The following is a 26,718-nucleotide window of genomic DNA, read 5'->3' as shown; positions in this document are numbered from 1 at the left end:
AACAACAGTGTAGCAAAGGTTTGATAGAGATTGGTAAATAATGCTGTGGATGTATAACGAAAGGATAGAGGCATAGTTCGCACGATGGCGATACACTAGAGGTTCACATAATTCTGAAATTCGAAATGATAATTGGACCATTAAGAATACAAGTTCGAACGTTCGCGATTTTTTGTTTCTGCAAATTCCAGTTCTCCTCTTGTTGCATTAATATCCGAAGGAAGCAACAAATTTTAACAAAAGAATAAATTTCGGAGGGATATTCCGGAAACCAAAATCCCTTTAATCCTGGTGTCCTTCGACGTATTTCATCGGCATATTTCCCGCAAAGTTATGCCAAACAGCTCCTTTGAAATTCGCCCAAGTATTTGGCCTTGTATTCGTGTATCCTTCCATACACACCGACCAGCTGTTTCATAGGAGTCGGCTAAAAATTTATCCAAGGAAAAGTTATGTAAACGTTGACGAAACAATTCTTTGTGCTTCTACCAGTGATTTCCAAAATGTCAGGGGAAAAAATGTGAAATTCGCGAGCCACCGTTCCCCAAAATTCTCGAATACAGGCTTTAGAATTTCCGACAGAACTAGCGATCCCTTCGTTTCCAACAACTCTCGCTCTTTCTTCCCCGACCCCCTTCCTCTCCCCTCTTCCTACTCCTCTCACTGCCAGCGAAGCAAAAACGGAAACACAATTATACACGACCTTAATCTCCATACATTACGATCTAGGGGACAAAGGTACTCGTAACGCAATACAGTCGGAACACATAATTAACTCAGCGCGGAGTACTTGGGAGCTGGACGTCGAGAGGAGAATATTCGCAAACCACATTTTTCCGAATGTTCAAGCTCACAGACTTCTTGACTGAATCAAAAATTTAATTTGAACTTTTCTAGAAGACTTCCTTTTCCTGATAATATCACTTTATCAGGTACTTGCGCTAACTTTTCTCAATTTTGTACTGCAGAAAGGAAACAGAATTAACGATCAGATTATCCATTAGATCGCGAATTCATCGGAGGGTTAAGGTGTCCGAGCGTTCGATTCGAATTGACTAAAACAAATTCTCTTTTGCAGATTATCGGACTCGGTCAGTCCTGTCTGCCCTCAAAAGCTGCCCGACATTTCAAATGAGCAAGAAGCGTTGGAGCGTATGCCAAAAGGACGGCTGGAATACTTGAAGAGGTTGCTACCTCATCTACGGAATCAAAGCGAGGATTGTCTCTATTTGAACATTTACGCACCGGCTGTAGGTGAGTAATTTTACACGTTCCCTGCCGTTAGGAAAATTAATGGCCTCGATATTCGAATGGCTTAACGGGGTCGCGAGATCGAGCTTTCGACCTGAAAGAGTCGAGATTTGCCTCGAAGTTCAGGCAGAATGTATAGAGCGGGATATAAATAATTGAACAATTATTGGAGAGCTTGTCGTAACGACGTTGAGGGAAATATGGAATGCGGAAACCTGATTGCGTGATTGCAAAAGTGAAATCATTTTGTTATTAACGTATGTATGGTGTCTTTTACAATCTGGTAAATTGACATGATTAGCAGGAATTCTATAGGGAATCGTTGGATTTGATTCGAAGTGGAATTATAACCCGACCGGTTCGATAATACAACAGTTAGTAGATGGGATGAAAAACTTGACTGAACAGTGATTCGTAATGAATCATTGTCTCGTGGCTAGCAGATTTATAAAGAAAGACGACGACCATAGGCGAATATGACTTTCACTCTGATTCTTTTTGCAACAAATTAGCGTTTGAAGCGAAGATTTTCATCGGCTCGAACGAAAATACGCGCACGCCTCTCGGCCAACGGGAGCAAAGGAAATTGTAAATGAACCGGAGACCCTGGAAATCCGCTTTATGCGCGAAACTATCGTAAACGAACGCAACGTTTTAATATTAAGCATACTTGTCGATGTTGAATACCCAAGTAGCTCGGTGTTGCCTCTCTGATGTTGTAACTTTCTGAGCTCGTTCCTACCATCCACCTTCGCGCGGTATCAGTAAACATGATAAAAACACATAAAACTAGATTCCAGCAGGCGTGTTCAACGTAACTTTACATACCTCATTTTCGCTTAGCCTTTCATCGATTCCACCTCTCCAGGCAGAGAAATTTCGTTCGAAAGATGGTTGGTAGCCATCGCAAATTAATTCTTCGAAGAACGTCGTCCTACTATCTTATTTTTAACGAAGGTATCACGACTCCCTTAAAAATGCTTGGAAACTCTTTTCTCGTTACTGAATAGTCACGAAGTTATTCATTAAATTAATTTATCAGTTACTTAAGCGTATAGCTATTGCTAAACGTTTGTAAGTAACGCAAACGAAACGGCGTAAGAGGATTTGCAATTTGCAATTTGCTATTTCATTTTCGTATGAAAGCGTAAAACATCAGGCTGTATGTTAGCGACCCCCTTTTTTGCGTCTCGAGCCCTTCCCTTCAAGTTTCCCGCGCAATGTTACGTATTTCTCTGGTGCCACGCGCAACGAGTAGGGAAAAGGAACGGTTTCAATAATAATGCATCATGACGTGTTGCCTGCGAAATAGGAAATTTTACTTTTTCGCCGCGCCTTAAACTCGCTCTCAACCTACCCTCGTGTACCCCGTTTTTCTTGCAACCTCTCCCGGGCCGGAAATTGAACGGCAAAAGCGTCGGGAATGTTGCGACATATTTTTGCGAAATACGCGTGACGCGTACGCGTTTACGGCTCTCTAACTTGGAGAAAAGAGCGAAAAAAGAGAAGGATTAAGGTGTTAAGACAATAACGCAGAAATACGTCACTTTTTCATTCTGATTGTTCGTGTACTGTTGTTAATGTGTCATCGAGTGAACAGGTTTATCGATGGTAGTAGAAGATTGTTATTAAATCGTTTATTAAGAAGTAAGTAACCAGCCTACGACAATCTGTCAATATCGCCTTCTATTGAAATACTAATACGTTCGAGTTTGGACATTGTGTAACGTTCGTTATTCGAAATTACTCGTGCTTCAAACACGCTGCAAATAGCTCTGAAACCTGTTTAATTGTTAAACAACTAGTTTGTAAACCGTCGCCAGCACGAGCCATATTCCGTAATTAACCACCCAACAAATTATATCGTCGCCCACGCAAAACAAGTTAGGGCTTTTGTCGAGAACAGCTTTATACCTTTCGCGAATAAATCAGCGTGGCTTAGCATCGATCCGAAGGACGAGACACGATGCTTCGACGGACGAGCTTCGTTGTACTTGTCAAAAAATCGTGTAGTCGAATGGTCTAGCAATTCCCTGATCCAACCCCTTGCTACGAGATTCGGGTCAAACCGTTTTCATCTCTTTCGTGTATCGCGGGTTGCACGTTCGCGTTTCGACAATGAAACATCGTACAGACGTAAATGTAAGCCGGAATAGGAAACCAGAACACGCTACTCTGCAAGTCTGCGCGCGAGCGTGACTACCTGCTGTCGGGGCAACTGTCCAGAATGCGAAACTGTCGCGGATGTGCTCGATCCTGTCGCCACCACTTATGGTTCTGCGATCGAAAAATAATTTAAGCGCCAGCTGCTTCGCAGCATCTATTCAACAACGTTCTCATATGTGAAACGAAATCATTAAGAATTCATTTTTTTACTAAAAATTTCCTTAACTGAAACAGCACGCGCGCAAGAAATGAAACCCTCGACTTTGCTAATACATAATTCTGTATGTGTTTAATACCACTGCGAGAGGCTAGGGCTACAAACAAAAGCAGTAACCTCTGTACCGTCGACTCCCCCTAAAACGCGAACGATGGAGTAATGTATAAACCTAATCTCGTAACTTCAGCAAGATGGTCAAGCGACGGTTCGTGCAACGAGGCGCGCAGCACTGAAACAATTTCCGATCCAGCTGCCGTTTAATAATGCAGCAGCGATGCACGGGCTGTTTACAAACAGGACCGTGCATACAGATCGCTGGGAAATTTAGTAACAGCGAAAGAGCCGTCGCTGTAAGCTTTTAACATTCCGCTCTGGTTACGCCGCGCGCCGCAATCCATATAAAAGATGCATCCTGGCTAGCCAGTGGATTCACGCAGCTCGCAAACACAAGGATAATTTTATCGTTGTCACTGTTTATGAAATTCTCTTCTTTACGCGTATGCCGGTTGCTTCCTCTTACTCCCTTTGCTTGCTTTTACTGTTAGCAAAATTTCATTTTTACGGGAACGTGACAAAGAGTAACGGTTCGCTCGTTAGACTGATCATAGTCTTTGAACGCTTGACTCCACTGAACATGATTAACGTTGCTAGTGGCGACAAGGGGAATTATCGAACCGCGAATAGATTCTGTCAGAGGTCGGGAAGACGCTGCTTAAGCATTACACGTGTTTAGTGGCTTGAAGCTGGACTACGCGTGTCTAGAATCTCATGATCTTCCGACATTGGATACGTCTTGTGGGTTGTTCTACATCTTGTCGTCCAATTAGCAGAATGCCTGTTCATAGATTATCAACAAATGGAAAATGAAATCGATAAATGACTGCTTTTATATCGAATACGATAGAGTGACGGTAGAAAAGCTGCGCGCAGATCTGCATTCAAAGTATTGACTGTCAGGTCTGTAAAAGGAAAGTCTCGAACCAGGACGCTCGTAAACCGGCACCCAATGACGTGACTGGTAACGCAGGTGTTAAGAAAACGTGAACGTCAACGCCCCTGGAACGCAGTAGCAGACGGTACGTTCTTTTCCGTCAAGACAGCGTAACCCGTTCGCACACTAGAAACCTGGCTGCTTCTTTATTGAGTTTCTTGCAATAGTTATCATGTATTTGACGCGAACTTTCAGCCTCTCGTAGCTTCTAATACGTAATATATATCGCGAAACGATGTATCGAGAGCGTCACTTATTTTTACAAATTTAGAATCGACCTAATTACGAAAATTATAATTTTCACCGATCGGACAATTTTAACGACTACGGTCATTGCATCGTCCATTCTGAGAAACGTTCGCGTTGCAAGCTTCTTCGATATGCGTATCAATATAGAAGAGAGAGAGAGAGAGAGAGAGAGAGAGAGAGAAGAAGACATTGAGATGAAATTGTAAGACAGTAGAAAGTGGTGGAGCCGTCAAACGTGAGAGCAACCGGAGAAATTCCTGAATATTTTACACGGCTCGTCTTTTACGCGAACTTTCGAATTCAACTTGGCTGACTTTCAATTCTCGTCGGAGCTTGGCTTGTATTCTTTTGAACTGAACCGGTTTTACGGTTGATCTACCATCGAGCGGAATCTACTTGAAGATCCAGATGAGTTTGATCGTGTTCTTCGCATTGAATATTTAGTTCGCGAGCTGAAATTCTGATTAAACTGTGTTCCCTCGTTTCTCGTGTTTTGGATTAACTACTTTAGCGTTATTCCGATCAATTGAATTGAAAGAAAGAAGAGACGTAGCGCGTTAGTGATTTAAAGTGGCCTGATTGGAGAGTAAAGATAAAGGTTCCGTGGCTTTCTTTCTTTCTTTCTTTGATCGATCAACTGTATTAGTCGTCTATTATAGAGTCTGATCGGAAGGTGCTCTCTAATGAAGTGCTCTGATTACTTAGACCGATTGTTTTCTCCCCATTCGATATCGATTCCTTCGTTTTACGCGACTGATTTAAAAAAAACACCATTCGCCTTTTCGATTTACGGCGCAACAAAATCACGAATTGTTTTAATCCAAATAAGAAAAACGAGTCCGGATCGATTTTCCATTTTGGAAATGTTCTTTTCAACTCTTCGAGTTTGAGCGTTCGCAACGCGGCGGAGGTGTTAAATCAATTTCGTCGACTATTCATTATTCGCGAGATTGGCCGGCTAACAAGTTCCACGGTTCGTCCAACGCACATCACGTCATAAAACAAAATTTTCTGTAGAATGTGATGTAGGACGGCTCTAATAACGACGACTCGTTTTTCCATCAAGACAGCCCCTTCTTCGAAAATAATTTAACGCCCATGAATCGTTGACTTTCGTGTTAGGTCTGACGTAATGAATAAAATGATAAAACGTAGCGGCAATTAATTATCGGGGAAACGACATTATTTAATATTACCTCCATCTGTCGCCTTCTTTTCACAAACTTTCCCCATTGAGTCAAAAGCCGTAATTTCTGAGAGTACAATTTCCAATTTCTGACAGAATAAATCCACAATCCGGAATTAATTATTTCCAGGCATTAAGCAACGTTCGACGGTTAATCGTATTTGTTTAATGCGATCATTTATGCAGAAAGGGGTCTCGAAAGGTCCAGAATTTGCATAAAATCTTCACACCGTTAAATTTCTCATCTTGGAACATTTGAAACCAGCCTCGGCTACGCACATTTACGATTTAATATCTATCAAAACTGAAGCACTTTTTCTTTATTCGATTTTCATTTTATTAACTTTCTTCTATAAAAGCTACAATCGAACATTTTCGAACTATCATACGGAGTATTCGCGACACCGAAAGACACTCGGGATAGCTTCTATTGTTTCCCCGGTATCGTATTCGAGACTTTAGCTTAATGGAAGACCGGGTGAAAGTTCGAGCTCGCTTAATGCACGGTCGCTCGTTTCTCTTCGTTTCAGAACATTCTATCCGAGTATAGAGAAAGATGGAACGTTTAACGGATCGAAGAAAACGAGGAAAGAGACTGGCAATCACACGGACACCTAATCCCATGGGTCTCTCGGCGAGACATTGCGACTTGGAACTGTGAAAGAAGAAGGTGGCAAGTTTTCCCACCCGCGTCGACTAATAATCGAATCCGCAAGTAGTCGGGGTTCGTTCGAACCGTCGATCCGAAATAGCCGGTTGCCAGGCATGAATTTCTTTGAGGGCCGTCGCCCGTGAAATTATTTGTTCGACCAGGCTGAATGAAAGATAAAGTGACTTCCCCTGTTCCTTTCGGGGCACGACCTTTTATATCGCTGATCCAGGATCCACCTAATACCCAACGATGATCAAGCACCATTTGTATTTCTCGCGCGGTTCCTCGCAACTGGCTCTCGCTCTTTCGCTACGAACGAAGGTGGAGAACGGTCTTTGGGTTTAGGAAAGCCGGGGATGGATTTATTGCTGCTGGAGACGGGTTGGAGAAAGTTTGATAAAGGAAAAATTGAGTATGGTGGGGTTTCTTGGGTGCTATTCCTACGAAGTTTTTGGAACTTTGGAAGCTCGAACTGTAGAAAATTCAAATATTAAGACGTAAATCGTTTTATTTCCTTCGCGTTCATCGAAAGTAAATCGTGGACGCGTATATTGTACATAAAATGTTGACCATGCGGAACGATGCAGGCTCATTAGCCTGCGAAGATGTCGTTTTAATTAATCACGCAGCAAAAGAGCGTCTCATGACACGTACTAATGCTTAATGAGAGAAAAAAGAGTGGAAGCTGAGTGGAAAGGAAGACATCAAAGAGCTGCAACTGGCGGCAGGTGAACGGTTACCTCATACTTGGAATACGAATTACGTTTCACAAAGAAACGCTACCCTCGTTGCCTTCTTAACTTGTACCTTTGCGCTGCTCTTACACTCTTTTCTCGCTGAAAATCGTCAGTCGAACCAACATATATTATTTTATATCGAACTCACAGCTTTTCTTCTTTATTTTTTCTCTCTTTGCGTTTTTTCCATCGAAAAGGAAAACACGACGCGTCTCTATTCTGCTGCCGGCGTGATATAAATTCTTGAAATTACTATCTGCCTGGTTGCCGCAGCGGAAAATATCGAGTCTGCAAACGAATCAAAACCGACTGACGTATTCTTATAAGGAACTCGCTGAATTCGTCGGAGCAGTGAAAAAATGATTGTTCGCTGATATTACTGTAATTTCTACTGTACATACTGGTTTGAACCTTGTAACTTACTTCGTGACATGATCACTCGCTCCCGTTGAAGTTGAGGATTTGTTCAATCTAGATTCCAATTTTGATCTGGAAATACGCTTATTTGAAATATTATTTCTCCGTTTTTCACGTGAAAATTAGTAATTTCTTTTCAACAACAGAAAAGAGGCGAAATAGCTTCCAAAGATAATTAATCTTATTCAGAGAATTACTCCTCGTTTCGCTCGAAACCAATTCGGATTTTCCAGAAATGAAAATTTCACCGGTTTCGAGGTTGCTCTCCAGTTTACAGATCAGCGAGACGATCGTCGGCAACGCAAAACTCGGTACGTTGATGATCCACTTAGGTGAAAACCCGGTCGCACGACTATATGGTCGCGAACGACAGCCGAGAATTATCGTGGCGATTTAGCTGGTAAGTAGAAGCGAACTAGTAATTACGAGCTGGTTGTTTCTGCGATCGATAGCATCGTCAGCCAGCATTACGAATAGATAAACGTATATACGAGGACGTCGCGGGAACGCCACTTTCCTATTGCAACTTCTTCTTGCTCTCCTGTGCTTCCTAAAATTGAAGATCAGTCGGAATTACTCGTTGCTACTTTGAACTTCAATTTTGAAATAAACGACGAGAGCTACATTAATATTTTAATATTAGCGACTAAATGAAGAACATAATGCAAATACAAACGGGATGCTACTACGTTTTGGAGATTTTATCATTTTGTCTATCCACTGAAAATTGTTTCCTTTGTGCGTACGAGTTTCAACGCTGCTATAGTTGTTTACGTCGCGATTGTACAAAGCGGAATACAATTTCATCTCTGTAGGATACAACACAATTAGGATTTACAAAGCAAATTGTCTCTAACTCGGCTTGCATCAAACGAAAGCAGCTTTCCAAATCTTCGACATCCATCTGCAGAAAATATCTTTTGTCTGTCGTTATTAAATTAGCGAAATCGACTAATCAAAGGACTGACATAAACGATGGGAAAACGGAAGCGAAAAAGGACCGGTCGTCGCCTTGCAAGTTACACGTTGTCCCGATTAAAAAACGATTTTGAAGATGATTTATCGTCGGACTAAATTGAATCGCTAATCTAAGTTGGAGAACTTTGTCGGCCGTCCGGCTGAATTATGGCCAGCGGGAATAGAATGCTATCGACCGTTACGCGATGCCTCTCCTTCCTTCTCGATTGTCTAAAACTGAACTTCCACGGAATTGTTCAGAATCGCGGCCTTTCGACGGCCACTTGGCCCCCGTGGAACATATGGGGAAAAAGATTCGACATTTTGATTAAGAGCAGCACGGTAAAAGCACGCTGGATCCGTCGATCGTGAGAGTTATAGTGACGCGGTGAGCCGTGCAAGAAATTCTTCCGGCGGAACTTTGTTTTGCCTGCTACGGGGCTTTTACGGGAGGAATAAAATCATGAAAACTCGAATAAATTGAAAGATATTCCAAGTATGACTGTTATGTAAATCACTGCGAATATCAATGAATTTTTTCCGGACAAGGTTAGTTTTTCCTGCAATCGTTACATTACCTCGAATGTTCTACATTCTGAAATATCTAAAGGTTGAATCTTTTAGTTTCTTCCTGGATAGAGCAGTGAGTTTTGAATAACGAAATTCTTTTCGCTTTATCGTGCGACATTTTCAACGTCTACCCATCGATACGATATTGTAGTGAGCGATACGAAAATTGAGTATAGCATTGGAATTATAGTATTGAGATTGGATGGAATATAGTATCGAAGCATCGGCATGGACAAAGTGAAATAAAAGACAGAAGGAAACGAGGGGTAGCAAGTGCACAGCAATCAATCACACGGTCTCCCTAACGAATCTCCGCCTCTTCGAAACCGAAACCTCGATCGTCGACTCTTAATTACACGCCAGTCGGAAACTTGTGGCCGTACGCAATCATTCGCGCCCTAATAGCGCCATAACTTAAGTAGAACGCAGTATTTTCGTCGCAGCAACGTGTTTAACCATCGCTGCATTCATAACTTCGTCACCCTCGCTGCTCTTTTACGTCGGCATTCCTTCGAATCTCGTTAACACGGCGCTTGCTCTGATCGTGAATTAATTAAAATAAATTGTGCGTTTCGTTATTTAAGTAAACGTCTGTTGTTGGCAATCAAATTTTCGCTATTTAAAATTAGTGTTTCGCGCAAAAACACCGTATTCTTTATACTCTTTTAGTAATTTCAGTTAATGTCGAAATTATTGTAGAAATTAATAGGAAATGACTGGAAATTCTGCAAAATTAATCTCAAAATTCTGCAGGAGTTACGTAGCTTTCATACGAGAGAGACAACGTTCGCAAACTACAGCTTCGATTGCACGTCGCGACAGGTGGAAGTCCTCACGAAGATAAGTCGTTATTATTTCTCTCGCTCGATAATCGAATTTCTTCAAGAGACTGAAGGATCGAGACCTCGTTACACGTAACCAGCTTGAACAACAATCCCTCAAATTTGCACTCTTGTATCGACAAAGGTGTTTCAATCCCTGGCTTAGCCATTGAGTATGCCATCGACTAGACCCATAGAAGAATGTGTGTTTATTGGTCGGGGAAAAAGTTTAAGTAGCTGAAAGGTGAATTATGGTTAGGCTAGGGTACGGTATACAAGTAGTAACCGGAGGGTGGTAAATACTGGATATTTTAAGTTCGCAAGGGCGGTTCGTGTTGACCCGATACGAAACAGGAATATTGATTTAACGTCGCCACGAGGGTGTTGTTAAATCTTTAACACCATAAACTGCAAGAAAATAACCCGGGACGCTTTTAAAATAAAAATAAGCTATCCGTACTTTATATTTTCTTCCAAAGGAATTTTTCTAAAATTATTTAAAGAGCTCTGCAGAGTTAGAAAACTCGGTATCTTCCTGTTCTTGAAAAATTCATAAATCACCGTTAATGCTCTTATCAGATTCCGATAAATTATAGTGGTGGCATTAATTTTCGTATCGTCTGCTTTTATTGCAACGTAGAATATTCTCGGCTACGATCGTTCCTCGTGATGGCAGAGAAATTCACGTACATACACGATTGGAGACCGGTACGTAAGCTCGTGTAAACGATACGCCAGTTCGTACGATCCGTTTGATGCGCCACCAGCCACGTATGCAAATGTCCGCCTCCTCCGAAACAACGCAACGAGAGTGTCGCGCGCATAAAACAATCGCGTCCCGGTTTGTCCGGTGAAAAAGAGACCCAGCCAGGCTGTGCATTCAGACTATATGTCCCGTTGCACGCGCATCGTGTAAAGGGTTGTTCAATTGAAACGCGACCTCGGATTTCGGGGGTAGGTGGTTAGGGTGGTGCATATTTTTCCAACGCAAAAGTAGGACAGAATTTCGTTGCCGAGACCTTTATGGAACGTCGCGTCGCACAATTCGTAATTTGGTATTCAAAATTTGTACAGACTATATTTATACGCATTGCGTGGTCGTCTCGTGGAAACTGAAACCGTGGAATCGATTACGTGAAATTTAATCTAATTTGTTCTGGAAGGTGATGGAATTCTATACTACGAACGTTTGCAGTACTGTTAATTAATCTTATAATTTTGTTACGTTAGCTCCTAAGTTAATCAGTTTGAAGAGATACGATAACAAAAGCACGGAAATTCCAAAAAATAGAGGAAAGTTTGCCATTGATCTTTGTTTTACAGGCAAAAATGAGAAAATGATACTACAAATTAAAACTGATATTTTTATTTTAATGTTTTAATGTTTCCTCGTTATGGTGTATAATGGGTTGTCAGAGTGGCGAACTTGTCTCGTGATAACATTTAATGTTCGGAGCTCGCCAATCGCGTCAATATAAAATGAAAAATGCTGTGATCTCGTAGATAATTAAAATTAACGTGCGACACGATTATAATTTCATATTCACTTACGTTTCACGCGTTGTCTCGTCGATAGAATCTCAAACACATTTCGGATTAAATTTTTGCTACATATGCTATAAAGATACCTACTGTACCGCTTTGCCGGTATAAGTGAACGACTCTGATATGGGGCAAAAAAGAGCACGAAATTGAGTGAGAAACATCGTAGGAGAAACGAAAGTGCCAGGCACTAGGGGATGTAAGCGTGAAAATTGAAAAAAGAACGATATCGCCGATGGCGCGCAGGCACTCGGACGTGAGCAACGAAGAGGGGTCGAGGACTGTCGGGGTCGAAGGAGGGTTGAACGCTCTCACCAGACAGAAGAGGGATGTAAAATTGCAAGGAGATCACAGCCCCTCTCGTCTGCTGGAAATATCCCTTTCTGTTTCATATCTTCGTGTAAATGAGAGACGAATGCCTCTATCGAGAATTGTAGTCGTACTTACGAGGAGATAGCAAGAACTGCGAAATCTCGAATGAATTAGCTGTACGTGCATTCGACGCTTTATGCCGATGGTAAGACAACCCAAAAGGATTTGAGTGAAGGGCCCTTTGTTTTCGAGAGACTAATCGAGAAATTATGTCCTTGGTGTAGTAATTTCCTACGTTTTAAACGTTTTTATTACACTTTCTGCATACAAAATTGTAAGAATATACAGGATTATTACGATAAATAAAAGCAATCAGATATTTCTCAAAATGAATTGTAAAAATTTCATATTAAAAGACACGTAATATTAAGAACTTATAAAGTGAGATATAAAATCAGTTTCTCGAAATCAAAAAACTATGCACTCAAATTCTTTTGGAGTACTTTACCATCTACCTAAAGCATCGAACGCACATACAGCCAACTGATCGAAGATTTCCCAGTTATTGCTATATTCAGGTTTCTCCGAATTTAGTGTAAACGTAAAATACGATTATCTCTCGCCAAACGCTTGGTGAGCGAATAGAAGGGACAATTACGAGCTTGCTTTGATTCTACCCACAGCGACCAAATCTGTTCTGGACATCAGTTCACGCGTATCGCTCTTTCATCGTCGCTTTTCTATCAACGATATCAGTGAGACAAGAACAGCGTTGCCCAAGCAGTCAGTCGGTTAACCCAGAAGAGCAACGATAAAATCACGCTAGCAGAGACAATGAGCCATCGTTGACAGGCGTTCGTGGGCCGTCTTGCTTCGTTTTCATTTTCACCAGTTCGTCGCGATGTCTTCTAACTGTACCGTTTTCGCTAGACGAAACAAGGAACGACGATGCAAATTAACTTCCATATACTGGGGAGTGAAACTTCGTCTGATCCAGACAATTTAAAGTTTTTCGTCTTCTGATCGGATTGATCGAACTACCATTGTTAGAACGTTTCATCATTCTAGGAACATTTCCGGCTATCCATGGATTCTCACTCGATCAATCAAGTTTTCCAGGTCGAATCGAGGTTCCGAGTTTTTCTCTAGAGTCGGACAGTCTCGGTTTTTTTACTTTTCCTAGCTGAGGAAGATACAGGTTTTACTTGTTGGAATATCGATCTTGGAGAGAGAGAGAGAGAGAGAGAGAGAGAGAGAGAGAGAGAGAGAGGGATGTTGCAGTTGGGGAAACGCGAGGTTTCTTCCGGTATGAGCAGCGACCGCTTCGACGCCGCGTAAATTGCGAATGCGCTTCGTTGTTCCGACGCATTACGCGGTCCGACTGGTATTGTGAATTCAGTTTTTGTTTTCGCGGATCGAGACCGGACTCTGTTGTTTCTTGAAATGCTATAACGAACGTAATATAGAATACCGTTGTTTGCCGATGTTTTTATTCTGGAAAATGTTCGCCCACTGGAGAAATGCGCTTAATTAGGATAAGAAAGCCTGCGCGTTTTGTGGTGTTTCGAGAACCGAATTCGAAATTACTAGCTGGAGGCAAGAGGTCGGAATTGTTCGCGTTCCTGGATGAATATTAAGTGCGTTCAGGTACATGGATTAACCAATAGGACTCGAAATAAGTGAGTTATGGAAGTTTAAGAAGGAAGATCAACCGATCTGATGGCGATATGAAACCTGGTCGGAATGTAAAGAGTTATCCAATATAGTTGCGCTATAAAGTACCATTAATCGACATTCCGAGAATGTACTATAAATTCATAAAGGCAGCGACGATCAAACTAAGAGATACAACAAGATCTTGGGCGGAAGGTAAAGTTTCTGCCTCTTCGCGGAAAGAAGTCACGCCGCTGTGCGCTTTAGCAACGTCTCCAGGCATACGTGCCTCGTATTTCGCTTGGTTTGATACCGTGCACGTGGAAGGGAAGCGCGTCCGGTCACGTCAGCCACTTATTTACTGATATATGTTGTCACAGCCACAAAAGAAAATCCTAGTTTCACAAGGGCGGCAAGCTTGCCTCGCGTTAAAATCGTCCATGACGTCCAGCCCACGGGAGCTTCAAATTTATAGCCCTCTCTGACGCTGAAGGGACACGTCTTAACGTACACGAGATGCTTTCTGGTTGGCACATGTGTACTTTCAATGGCAGGAATTCAATGCACGTCTCGACGGAATCGAAATCTTTGCGTGCGGTGTTGTCCAGCCTTATTGTTCGTTTTAGGCGGCATCATAAATTAGGGTCTTGGAAAAAGAATTTCTCCCTCTAATTGGAACGGTGCATCTTTGTCGTCGTAAAATTAAATTGCCTAGAAAATTATTGGCTCGTGTATTTGCATTTTCAAATTTTTCAATGTTCGAATTAAATCTAAAAGTTTAAACAAGCTCAATAATTAAATTGGGATTCTATTAATATACGGCAGTCTGCCTCATTTTATTGTACTACGTGCTATCAATCATGCAATATTGTGGCAAACGTTACAATGTAAATTTCCTTTCTTCTCGTTCCTATTGGCGGACACGTTCCATCGCGTCGCCGTCAGCTCCCGGAAGAAAGGAATTTGAATAATGCTCGTTGAAACAATGTGAACGATGTAAATAAAACGATAAGTTCCAGACTTCCAATTTTCAAGCAGTAGTATCTTTGGCAGCAGCGATCGGTTCTCTTTGGCTACGCCCCAACGCGCAACCAAGAACAGTACCTATTAAATTCTACCGACATTGAAAAATATTGCAGCGACTGCTTTCGTGCCCGTCGTAAACAATTTCTTAAATTATCGGATTGAATAAACAATTAATTAGTTTAAATGTTTAACAAGACGTACGCTTTTGCTTCGTAGAATAATTCATTACATTCCAACTACGTAATTCGTTAATCGCATCGATTCCTGCTGCGAATTCATTCTTAATCGGAAAAACCGCTTTAGGGGCATTAACAGAAGCATTGATTAACTTTTTTCATCCGCTTAATGTCATTGCTTGTGGTCGCCGTCATTCCGTTCGGTAATCGCGCTACTAATTATCAAAGTTAGAAACACCCGTCGACAGACTTATCGAGACATAGACGTTGAAGTCGACCGTTTGGCAGCCAGAAACCGCAGAACGCGGAGGCAACAGGACATTTTACCGACAATTTCTCTCGCTTTTGCACCCTCCTCAAAGCAGTCGGTCTCCTTTCGCCGCCTCTCCGCCAGACAGCCGGTCCAGAAAGCCCTCTACCAATAGCCTTGCAGCAGCGTCCTAGACTCCTTGCACTTTGTTTTGTGCCTTCCTGCCGCTCCCGTCTTATTCTACCGGCGTTTCCACCCCCGCCCTTTTCAAAGTGGCGGAGACCCGGTGGCACTGTACCGTGTTGGCAACTGTTTCGAGTACTTAAAAGAATGGCGAAAAAGTTTTGACTCGCCGCTTTCTTCGCCTTGTAACGTCCATCGCTATAGCAACCGATCAAACCAACCACCGCTGGTTAATTTTCGTCGCGCGACTTCGCAGAAAGTACGTTAGTCAAAAAATACACGAAGTCGATCAGGATTTCCTTACGAACGATTTCTAGTGAATATTTTAGATAACGGATAACGAAATCAGTTCGCCCTTGGACAAAAGTTATGCCGTAAGAGAGAGGTGTGGTAGTGGTTCCGTATTTCAGAGTCAAGCGCAGAACCAGGGGGCAGGGAGACAAGTGGAATCGGTTGCGGCGAGTATTCGCACGTAAGTACTGAGCACCAGTGAGAAGGGCGGAGCTCCTATCGGCCGTGAAAAGAGCAAAAATCCATTTGTTACCGACGAAACAGTCGCTGTGTCAGAAATTTATCGAGTTTTCGAGCATGCTTGTCCTAAACCCTGTGGAGGGTCGCGATTGATCTGACAGATACGTGCGAAATCTTCTCATAAATATTTGTATTTCTAAACATCTATATCGTAAACTTCTCGACAAACAGTATCTACCTACATGATACACTAAATTTATTTAGCTCTCAGAGGGGAGCTGGACGTAGACATATGTATATTATGCACGTTTTAATACATTCTCTACCAGAAACACACTAATATTGCGTTAATGCGAAGGATACCGTAGAGCAGAGACAGTGGTAGACGTAGAAGGAAAAGAGAGAGGAAAGAAGGACGACAGGACTAGGGAGGGCAAAGAAGGAAAGGGAAACGAGCGGAAAAAAGGAGCACGTGGGAAGTAATGGAGAGAGGAGAGGAAGGAAACAAGAAAGGAAAGAATGGAAGCACAAAGCGAGGAAAGAGAAAGAAATGGACGGAAGTGAGAAAAGAAAAATAGAAAATAAAAGAGGAAAAGAAAGACAAGAAGTAAAAGCAGATAGAGAGACAGAGTAAGCTCTTAGTAGTTACCTTTGATCCTGTTCTTGACAGAGTACAAATGGGACAACAGAAATGCTCTAATGCGTAATTAGAATTTTTATATTCTATCTCCCCGTTGCATTCGTACTACTACCTTAATTTCTTGCTTATCGTTGTCGGTACGATTTAGTTACTGTCCGTTACTCATGAACAGTTTGATATAATGCCCTAAACTAATAAAATACAATTAAATTAAAAGAAAAAGCTCTAAAAACTTATCCTTCGCTTATTAAAATTATAACAGACGTTTTATACCGCTTTGGAACTTTATGGAAAATATTCAGAAAATATTAATACGAAATATTATAACACCCTTTCGACTTTGAACAATATCTGCCGTTGAATGCAGTTTCCTATATAGGTACATATACCGCATCGTATAGCCTATAATATTCTAAAATGCTTTGTTACATCGTTGTTTAGCTGTGATACGTGTTCCACCTCTGCAGCTTGTGTCCGTTCATCCATCACGCTTCGTTACTTGAACGTGATTGCTATAGCTCAGCTCCTATCGATTAAACTTTATTAGTTGGGCTCGTCTACCAATCGCCAGTGCCATATCGACGCGTCGTACGCCCTTTGCACGTAATTTACTACCGAATAATATCAGTTCCTAGATTAAACGTTGCTTTGAGTCGCGATACTCGATCCCGATCACTATCCGGCTGACCTACACCACTTCGACTCGTCAAACCCACGATCAAAATTCAATATTTTAATGTTCAAATCGTCCAGCTACGTCGTTCGACCGCAATCATTGCTTTAACCTCGTTACTTGGCTGAGACGACCATTTGATTGAGTTTCGCCAGTAGAACGCGTGACTCTGAATTAAATTTCGCTACATCGACCGAGTAATTGAGTTCCACTGGAGCATACGTGTTGGCTTTGCCATTTCAATACCCACACCTTCGGACATCCCATTCGATTGCTCTTTGCTTAAGCATCAACTCTTCGGAGCAACGATTTATCTATTTACTTGCGTTACTTCGATACGCCAGCCGATTTATCGAGCTTCGCTACTGGTTATGTCACACTGCTGAAACCTTCCCTGAGAGCAATTCCTTCTAGAATTTCCTATTCGAATTAAATATCGGTGCCCGGTTTCCTCAATTTATTTCTGCCACGATCTTGCCACCTTAACGTTCATGTTCACCCTCGGATTTTACTTACCTCTACCTTTATCCTTCTTCTCCCACACCGAAATATATCTTTCGTTACTAAGGGGTAAAATACGTTCGGCGAGGTATGATTTCCTTCTCTTGGCACGAATGAGACGGAATAAAGGAACAAGTGGAAAGAGAAACGGTTATTTTCCAGACGAGGAATCTGACGTCGTGGCGCAGAAACGAGAGAACACGCCGGAGAAGAGTATTGACTCGTTGCAATTTCAACGCGATAGAATCTTTTTCTCCTCCCGTACACCATAGGCCCTTTCTGCTAATTGTCCCGTTTTTTACAACGTGACTCGAGTAAAATCCTCGCAAATGTAGTTTTACGTTCCTGCCAAAGTACACGTAACAGCGCGTAACAAATTGTTCAACCGGCTTATATCATTTCATCCACGTCGCTGGAAATTGAAAAGGAATACGTAATACGTTAATAATCGAGTAAAATCTCGGAATTTCTACTTTAACACCGATCAACGCCCGCTTTTTTTCTCTTTTTTTCTTTTTTTTTTTTTTCCTCAGACGGATCGATGGTGACCGATTTAGAACGACGGAAATCTGGTAGTGACGGTAATTAAATTAATCCGAGCGAAGGAGGCACGAAAATTTCTTCTCACTGGCAAACACACGGCTGAATTTATTTCGTCGGCCTGAATAGAAAAGCTCCGGTCCTTTATCGCGTTATTTTAAGAGACGACCCCTTTAATTAAAAGGTCCCTTTGCACCGGCGTACCCGGAGTGTTTGCTTTGCTTCTACAAGAAAATCTTCCAATTTCTAGAAACCCTTGCCGGCCGAACTACGTCCACCGGATAAGTTTCATTTCGAACACGAGACCGTGCAACGTGTCTGCTTTAATTTCTGCCGAAACATTTCGTTATTCCTGTCGTCTTTCTTCGCAATACGTTTAGTATTAGGTCGTCCGATAAGTTTCTTTCGTTTTATAAGAAAATAAAGGATGCACAACATTTTCCGTTTTATATTATTTTATCGAATTACGTATGATCCATTTTGTCCTATCGAACTAAAGATCACAACGTTCGACAGATCAGGTTTTCCATGTTTGTATAAAGATGCGTTGTTGTAAAAGACGTGTCTGTAGAAGAAAGACACTTTCCGGACAACCTCATATATAGAGTAGGATTAAAGATATCTTTTAGCTATTCTAAGAAAACGAAATGTAGATCAAGAAGAAATTGAAGGGAGAAAAAAGACCAATTGGCGAAAATCGATGGAAGAGGAACAATGATGGGAAACGAACCTTTTGAAATCTACCATCTTCGTACGAGAAGCATTTACGCGCAACGTCGTCACCTTCCGGCAGAAATTCTGTTTGCTGGTGCATAATTGACGATGCCGACAGAGAGAAGGGAAATATTAAATGTCGGTAGAAGAAGAGAAGCAGCCGTTTACGTTTACCGGATCCTCGCCTGCACTTTCAACCCCTCCGGTCGTTGTTTATTTTTTCACGCTTTTTATCATTCCCTTACTCATCAGCGAGCGACTAAAGCGACCAGATATTAATCTGTCTCTCTCGGCTTGGAATTTCTGCTTTCTTTCTATCTCTGTTTGGTCGCAAGGGGTTATAAACCCCTCGTTGGAACGAGTTACGGAGAATGTTTCTGGGGGTGTGATCACGCGCGAACTCACACGCTTCGTCGGCTCGTTCTTTGTGGCGGGCATGAATGCTGCCACATAAAATTCACGATATTGCAAGCTACGTCACGATATATTATAAAATCGTTGCAGCGATATCCACACCTTCCCATTTTCTCTGTTCGATCGCGTCTTTTGCTATGGAGTCATCTCCTCTTTTGTTGCCTTTCCTTTTTGTTCGTCGTTTTCACAATGGTCAAGTTTACGGTAGCTACGTGTAATACAGTGAAGAATTTTACTTGCCTCGATCAATATAATCTTCTCGTTTGTTGATATTTCCTCATTTGTGTTTCCCGTATTGTTTATTTGTATTGAAACATTTCACTCGATGGTAAATTGCGCTACATGTGGTGGGTCGTAAGCCGCGGGAACTTTTAATCGCGCATCGAACATTTTTAGAACGTTCCATGGAGCAAGTCAAGTGCGACGGAATGAAAGTGGAACCGACCATAGCTAACTCGATTCCCTTGGTCACGATAACTGTATTATTGCAGCACATTTCTAGTCATTTTGCTGTTCCAACGAGAACGTTAATGGTTCATCTCCATTTCATCGTGCGAGGATGAACCCTTGTTCGTGTATTTTCCGTAAGATATTCAACTTTTTTAATTTTAATTTCTCTATCCTTTGCATCGATCGCGCAATTATCCAAGATAACGATCGAAGGACGAATACAATAGAAAAGATATACATACTGCGTCAATTAATTTAAATTAGAAGTGTTGCCTCTTTCGGCGCTCTTTATCGGAAATTTAAGAAAAGGAAATGCGTCATAGTTCATAGCGGAATGAAAGTTTTCACAGCCAGAAGATCGAAAATGGTGGAGATGTGCCATGGATATAACTATCCCGAGCAGATGGCCTGATTTTCCAGCGTTCTGAGCTCGAATGCAAGAAAAATGAACGAAGAAGAAGCGGGAAAGTGACTGGTTAGACTGCAGGGATTAGTTTCTTGAGAAAGGTTGTAAGGATTCCTTAGATGAATGTCCTTTGACGTTTTCATCTTGTCCCACGAAATAACCACTCTCTAACGGTTTTATCGCTGGAAACAGAAACGTAATTAGGACCTAGCCGAAATGACGTGACGATTCCTTGCTTCTTGCCTGGGAATTATACTTCCCTCGGCCGAATTCAGACGGGTTAAGGAGATTGAGGTGCCTCGTGAGACTCGACGAGATTCTGGTCCTCCGGTGGCTTCTTGAGTGGCTCTTAATGAGAGGCTCCTAGTAATTCTTCTGGCACTCGTGTTGACAGTACTCTTCTATGAGTGTTCAGCCACTTTTCGTGGCTAATGGCAAGTTATAGGACGAAGGTTAGTCATGTAGTTTGATAATCGTTTATCGTGTGTAGAAGCATAAGCTATCTCGCAAGTTAAGTGAATTATCATGCAATTGACTTTGATTTGGAAACGAATAAAATAGATTTCTGTATTGAGAAATATTCTTCGTTTACCTAGTATGGTTCAGAAGTAATAAGCACAATTATTCGTGTATTTTCCATGCGTTTCTCGTATTTCGTATCTCCGCTGTAACCATAGTAACTTGCGAAAATAAGCCCAAACTTGATGTACCTAAAAAGCGTTTCTTGACTTCGCCTTCGCAAACTGAACTCGCCGATAAGAAGCGGACCGTTTCGTTGGGGTACGATTTAAAAATCCATTTTCGCGTCATTCGGCACGAAGATAGGACGCGCGACGCTGTCAGGAAATGAAATTGGAAGGTTGCATCCGGAAGCAGACACTTCCCATCCGGCGGGCCGACTTGCCGGGCTTCGTGTAACGAAGTTATTCTCCCGAGGATCGAATTACAGCCGTTGTATACACACGTGTTTGTAGTTATATTTGAACCAGCCTGCGCTACTACCTTGGTTAGGGATAGCTATGTCGCACCGATCCTCGTGCACGCTCCTTCCTTCCTCCTCTACCTTCTTCGCGATGAAAATCTACGCTAAAGTCAAGAATTTTTGTTTGAAATTGCAAGTTTTCGTTTTTCAGGATTATGTTAGTGCTTGCTACGAAGGAATTTCAAAATAGAGGTCTATCGACAGAACGTGTAATCTTACTCTTATAATACGTGTTATTTTATTTTATTTGCCATCGAAATACAGAAGAAGCAAAGGAGAGAATAAACTATTTCTTGTTCGGTTAAAAAGATATTCTATCGTATCTTGTTCGATAGTAGAAGTGCGTAGGTTCGATACAAATCATCGAGAAACGAAGGAATTTTTTAATAATCTTTTTGCAAGACACGTCGTATTTCTCGAAGATTTAATGGTAGGCATTTTCGAATCGATCGAATGACAAGTTTTATGAGTATATAGTATAGCAGATATAAAATACATTTCGGAGGCTACGATGTCGTTTATTACGGAACCCGCGAATATAATATTCCATTGGAATTTTTCAATAATACGTTACTGAAAAACTGTAATTTCAAAAAAGTGTATTTTTTGCCCGTACTTTTTAATCAGAGCAATACTCGAGTTGATTATTTCATGTATTTTCTGACTACGTGGGCTTGCGTATCCACGATGTGCGATGATTTATATTTATCGTCGCGTAAGTATCGTACAAACGTGTACCTTCAGGTGAAAGCGAATCATATTCATTTCGTTTATGCGATAGAAAAATACTGCCAACTGCTCGGGTGATTCTCACTCTAAGTACTAATGGAAAAATATTTTGCTGTTATTCAGTAAATTAAATTTCGTGCTTAATAATAACAGTAATTGAAATTTAGCTGAAAAGATGATTAAATTATTTGTTTTAAATCAATAAGTAACAGCATTCGTTTAAATATTTCTCAATTAGACGTTAAATATTTAATTATTCTTTTCTATCCTTGTTTTATTGAAATATATGGTTTCGGCAAGAAACATAACATAAGATATATCAGTTTCAAATTACCAACAACGGAGCCCATGGAAGGAAACAACTTAGGTCTTGAAAGGATAAATTTCCTTTGGAAAATAGAATCTCCAGTGACCACTTGAGGATCCGTAAAACCATCCTCCTTGCACCGTATTTTCAGTATCTCCAGCAGTCGATTTCAACCATCGTATCGACATTGTAATCCTCTGCACCGTGCCGTTTCGTACTCTGCTAGTCGGTGTTCCGTCTACCTGGACGATGCTATTTGACTATATCGACATGTTTTCTATCAGACAGGATCATTAGGTCGATCTTCGATTCGTTCCACCTTTATTTTCCTTTTAGAGACAATAATCATAACCCGCTTCTGATAAATGTATATTATAAACTATACAATATACAGGGCGGTTGGTAACTGGTGGTACAAGCGGAAAGGGGGTGATTCTACGCGAAAAAAGAAGTCGAAAATAAAGAATAAAAATTTTTCGTTCGAGGCTTTGTTTTCGAGAAAATCGATTTCGAATTTTCGCTCGGTACGCGTGCGGTACGTTATAACGGATCTCACTGTAAAAAAATTAAAAAAAAAAATTTTTTTTAAATGTTTTTATTCTATACTTTCGACTTCTTCTTTCGCGTAGAATCACCCCCTTTCCGCTTGTAACACCAGTTATCAACCACCCTGTATATTATATAGTTTATAATACGAGAGACGTACATCTTGGATTAAATATTTCAAAGAAAACTTCAATATTCTAAAGTCACTGTCGGTCTAACAATAAGTTGCCGGTTTAACAAAAATGCTGAAATAGCAGCGGCAGCGATTTTCGTGGAAAAAGCCGCAGAAGATAGGGAAAGGTGTGGCCTTTAAAGCGCGCTTTGTTTCATCCCGATATCTCGAATGGTTCCCGAGATATGGATCTCCAAAGCGTTCGCTTAAAATGTACGCAGTACTCCGAGTACCCGGAAGCGCCATGACCTAAATTTTTTCCACGAAATGCGTACGTCAAAGTAGTAGTAGTAAAAAGACGCCGAGTCAGCGTCTCTCCCTGACCTCCCACCATTCACGCGAGTGTGGGGCAGGTCAGTGCAGCCGTGCAAGAAAGAGAAAGAGAAACAGAAACGAGCGCGCGAAAAGGAGAGCAATAACGAAACGGTCAAAATTACGGTTTCCTTTGGACGGCGATATTTCGACAACGGGAAGTCGCATCACCGGGAGATAAAGAGCGTTTTAAAGAGGAAGCTACGCTGTTTCTAGCGAGTCGATTTCGCGGAAATATCGCAATAGGTTTGAGAATTAGATTAATTCAAATTTCAGATACGTTTAATACCTCTCTAATGGAAGTTTTTAGCTGAATGGAATATCACAAGAAGGTTCAAATATTCGTGCTAAGAAAGCTGGAGATTTTATAAAAGATGGTGTTAATCGTTAAAGGGGATAGCATTAGAATAGACTTGCTACGTTTCATCGGAATATCCGGTGGCTGGGTCAAGTGCCTCTTAAGTTTTCAATCAATGACCCACTACGATCGATCACACATCAAAAGAGCGTGAATCGTCAGGAATGTACTCCACGATTGCAGCGGCGCCATCGAGATTGGTAGATTCGCTTGAAGCCGTGAATGACACCAGACTCATTTGTCCCGCAGTTCGATCAGTGTGTATCGCACGATCGGTCGCTTGCCAAAGTTATCGAGCTTCGTTTCCACGAACAGACGCGGCGGGTCAACTTTAATCGTTGGCGAATGCATGGCCTATATGATACACCGTTCGATAGCAAATATTGCATTTCCGTTTTAGTATTATTGTGTGTGCATCGTATCTACTGATACACGCGCTTGCGTAATCGCGCACAAAATTAAGCACAAATCTACGAACGAATCGTTACGATTCGATGTAATACGATTAGTGGTATATCTATGATACTCGTGGAGGCCTCGCGTGATTTTCAATGCGCGATCGAGATTGTCGGTGAAGGATAATTCACTAGGTGATTGAGCTTCGCGGAGAAAGAATAAAAAAATGAGAGAAACCAAGGAGAAGCATTCGAAAGTAACTCGAAGTGAAAGATTGGAAGGGATTTAAAGAGAAATTCGAAGAGAATTCGGAAGAAATTCAACGCGAACAACCTCGTATCGCAGACGTTGAAACTAGGAAAATAGACACTGCCAGCATAGGAAACATTGAAATCGGAAATGAGGCAATGGAAAACGATGAAATGGAAACGGAGAAATAGGAAGTAACGATTCTAGAGCCACCCTAATTTCACTCCGTTGATTGTCTCCTATCTAGAGTTTCGTTGTATCGATGTATAATCTTAGCAGCTTTACTCTCTGTAACACGATATAAAATGTCTGAGTAAAAATAAAGAAAAAAAAAACGGGTTCAACGGTATCATAGAAGATTTATAGCGCAGTCTGCATACGACAGGTTCCACGAATGCAAAAGAGGCAGCTGTTCCGGTAATATGCATTAAACCGATCGAATTATGTTGGAGTAATTTTCGTCGGCCGCAATTAACAGACACGACGCGTCCGTCGCCGTCGCGTCGCGTCGCAAAAAGTGAGACAATAATTTCCGCTCAATGTGCCATCTCGTTGTCGATAAAACGTAATTACGATAATTAACGTGGGACGCGCCGGAAATTCGGTCGAATTCGTTCGGCGACCTCCGTTTTCAGAACGCTTTTCGGCACAGTTTGCGTTTGACTATAGTTGCCGGTTGGTTGTTTCGCTGTTTCTATTTAAATCTTGTTTCCTTGCTAATTGAAACACAGTAAATCGTTCAAAGTGCTTGTAAATAATGTATTAACTTTTAATACAACGAAAGTAGCGATTGCGGTGCGCTACATTTATATCATATTGTACTTTGATAAATAGCAGACAGGAAATTGAGAAACGTAGAACCGACTATCGATATTTTTTCCGGTAAGAGCGTGCCGCCGCTAAACGGGCAAACGAAGCTTGGTATTGTGTAGTCGGGCGTCAACCAACGTCGTTTTCCCTCGTTATCGACGACTGTGGTACGCTCGTCGAACTCGCTTTGCTAATTAACCGCGCGAAGGATCGAACGGTGACAATTAGCGTTCGATTTTCGTTCGACGAATCCCAGCTGCCAGCCAATCGCGTCGCGATTCCTGTAACAAAGGACAGCTCGCGATGAATCAATGTTGCCGGCCTGTCGTCGTCTTCATGCCGAAGAAAATGGAAATCAATCGTCCCGATTTCACGAGAACCGCATCCAACAATCCGTGCTTCGACCAACGTTAAATTTGAAATTATATTCTTCAGCGAGCATCGAACGTTCGAATGATTCGAGACACGTATCGAGATAGAGAATACCTTTTCGCTTTCTACAGATCGATTCTCCTGAAGTGATTCTATTTTGACTTTTTTCAAACAAATACAGGAATTGAGTCGAACGATCGAAAGAGACAGCTTGCTCTCTCTCTCTCTCTCTCTCTCTCTCTCTGTACATTAATTTTCGTGGACGTTTATTCGAACGAGAGAACCACTTGGGGCCATTGAAAATAGCTCGGACGAAAAGAAAAAAAAGGGGAAGAAAGGTTCTCTGGAGTTGTTTTTGAGGGTTAGTTCGGTTCGAGATCTCTTTGGCCAACTCCGTGACACGGTTATCGGTTATGGGAATACTTTTCCCGAGTTTCGGTCGGTTTTCGAGTGTTGACAAAGGAGAAAGAGAATAACCAACGCAAAATCGAATTAGCCGCGCAACTTTCTTAACCAGAGAAAAGTTTATTTATCTTTTCACCATCGAGGAAAAGAGCTGGACTGGCAGTCGAGCGAAGAAATTTCATCGCGTGTCAACGGAATTCGTGTGCTTAACCTCAGAGGCAAGCGGACCAACTTCCTTTATTGCCACTACGATCGTGTAAAGTTCAATCGAATCGAGAAACTTTAAGGAGAAATCGTTCTTCTGCTGTGCTTGAATGTTCGGTAACGTTCGAAGATATTTTATAGATGTTTCGAGCTATAACGTAGAAGAATATGCGGATGTACGTAACATTTTTGCTTTCCGAAAAGATGATCGTGTTGTCGAAAAGCAGACGTCTAATGTAGATTCACCTGTAGTTCGTGTGAAGTATTCCCACGTTGGGCGTTGACACCGTCCAGACAACGTAAATTGTAGTGGCATCGCTTTTATGACCCTCGACGCGTTCATTATGGTAGCTAAGAAGTGCTACTCTCGCCACGCCGGCTACGCTTCAAGCTGCCTTCCTTTTTCTATTCTTCTTCCTCCTTCTTCAGTTACCGAGTGTCTGGTATGACGATAAAAATACAAATTCCGCCGTATAGTGAAAATTCAGAACGATATTCTGACTAGTGCCTGACTGATTTATAAGCGGTTAAATTCATCCGCTATATAGTTTTAGAAAAGGATAACTTCTTTGCTTCGTAACAAGTGTCAATAAACCAAGGAAATATTCAACGATACCTTATAACTAACGGAAAGCTCGACAAAGCTAAAATGTGTTGCGTTACAGTAGTATTCCTTGGTCATCCTAATACCATTCTTGGCATATAGTTCGA

At 41.6% G+C, this 26,718-nt stretch overlaps 1 protein-coding gene across 2 annotated transcripts in view; it reads left to right on the top strand.

Moving 5' to 3' along the window:
* Positions 1 to 26,718, top strand: part of LOC117204607 (neuroligin-4, X-linked) — a 261,586-nt gene that overhangs the window by 58,843 nt on the left and 176,025 nt on the right. For both annotated transcript variants that reach the window (XM_033442143.1, XM_033442144.1), the window contains exon 4: positions 1,079 to 1,254. In XM_033442143.1, coding sequence (XP_033298034.1) covers positions 1,079 to 1,254 — 176 coding nt within the window. The remainder of the gene's footprint in view (positions 1 to 1,078; positions 1,255 to 26,718) is intronic.

The sequence above is a fragment of the Bombus bifarius genome, unplaced genomic scaffold (assembly GCF_011952205.1).
Source record: "Bombus bifarius isolate JDL3187 unplaced genomic scaffold, Bbif_JDL3187 scf7180000007979, whole genome shotgun sequence".
In the NCBI taxonomy this organism is placed as follows: Eukaryota; Metazoa; Arthropoda; class Insecta; order Hymenoptera; family Apidae; genus Bombus; species Bombus bifarius.
Note: the sequence above shows the minus strand (reverse complement) of the source record. Positions and strands in the feature narration are given on the sequence as shown.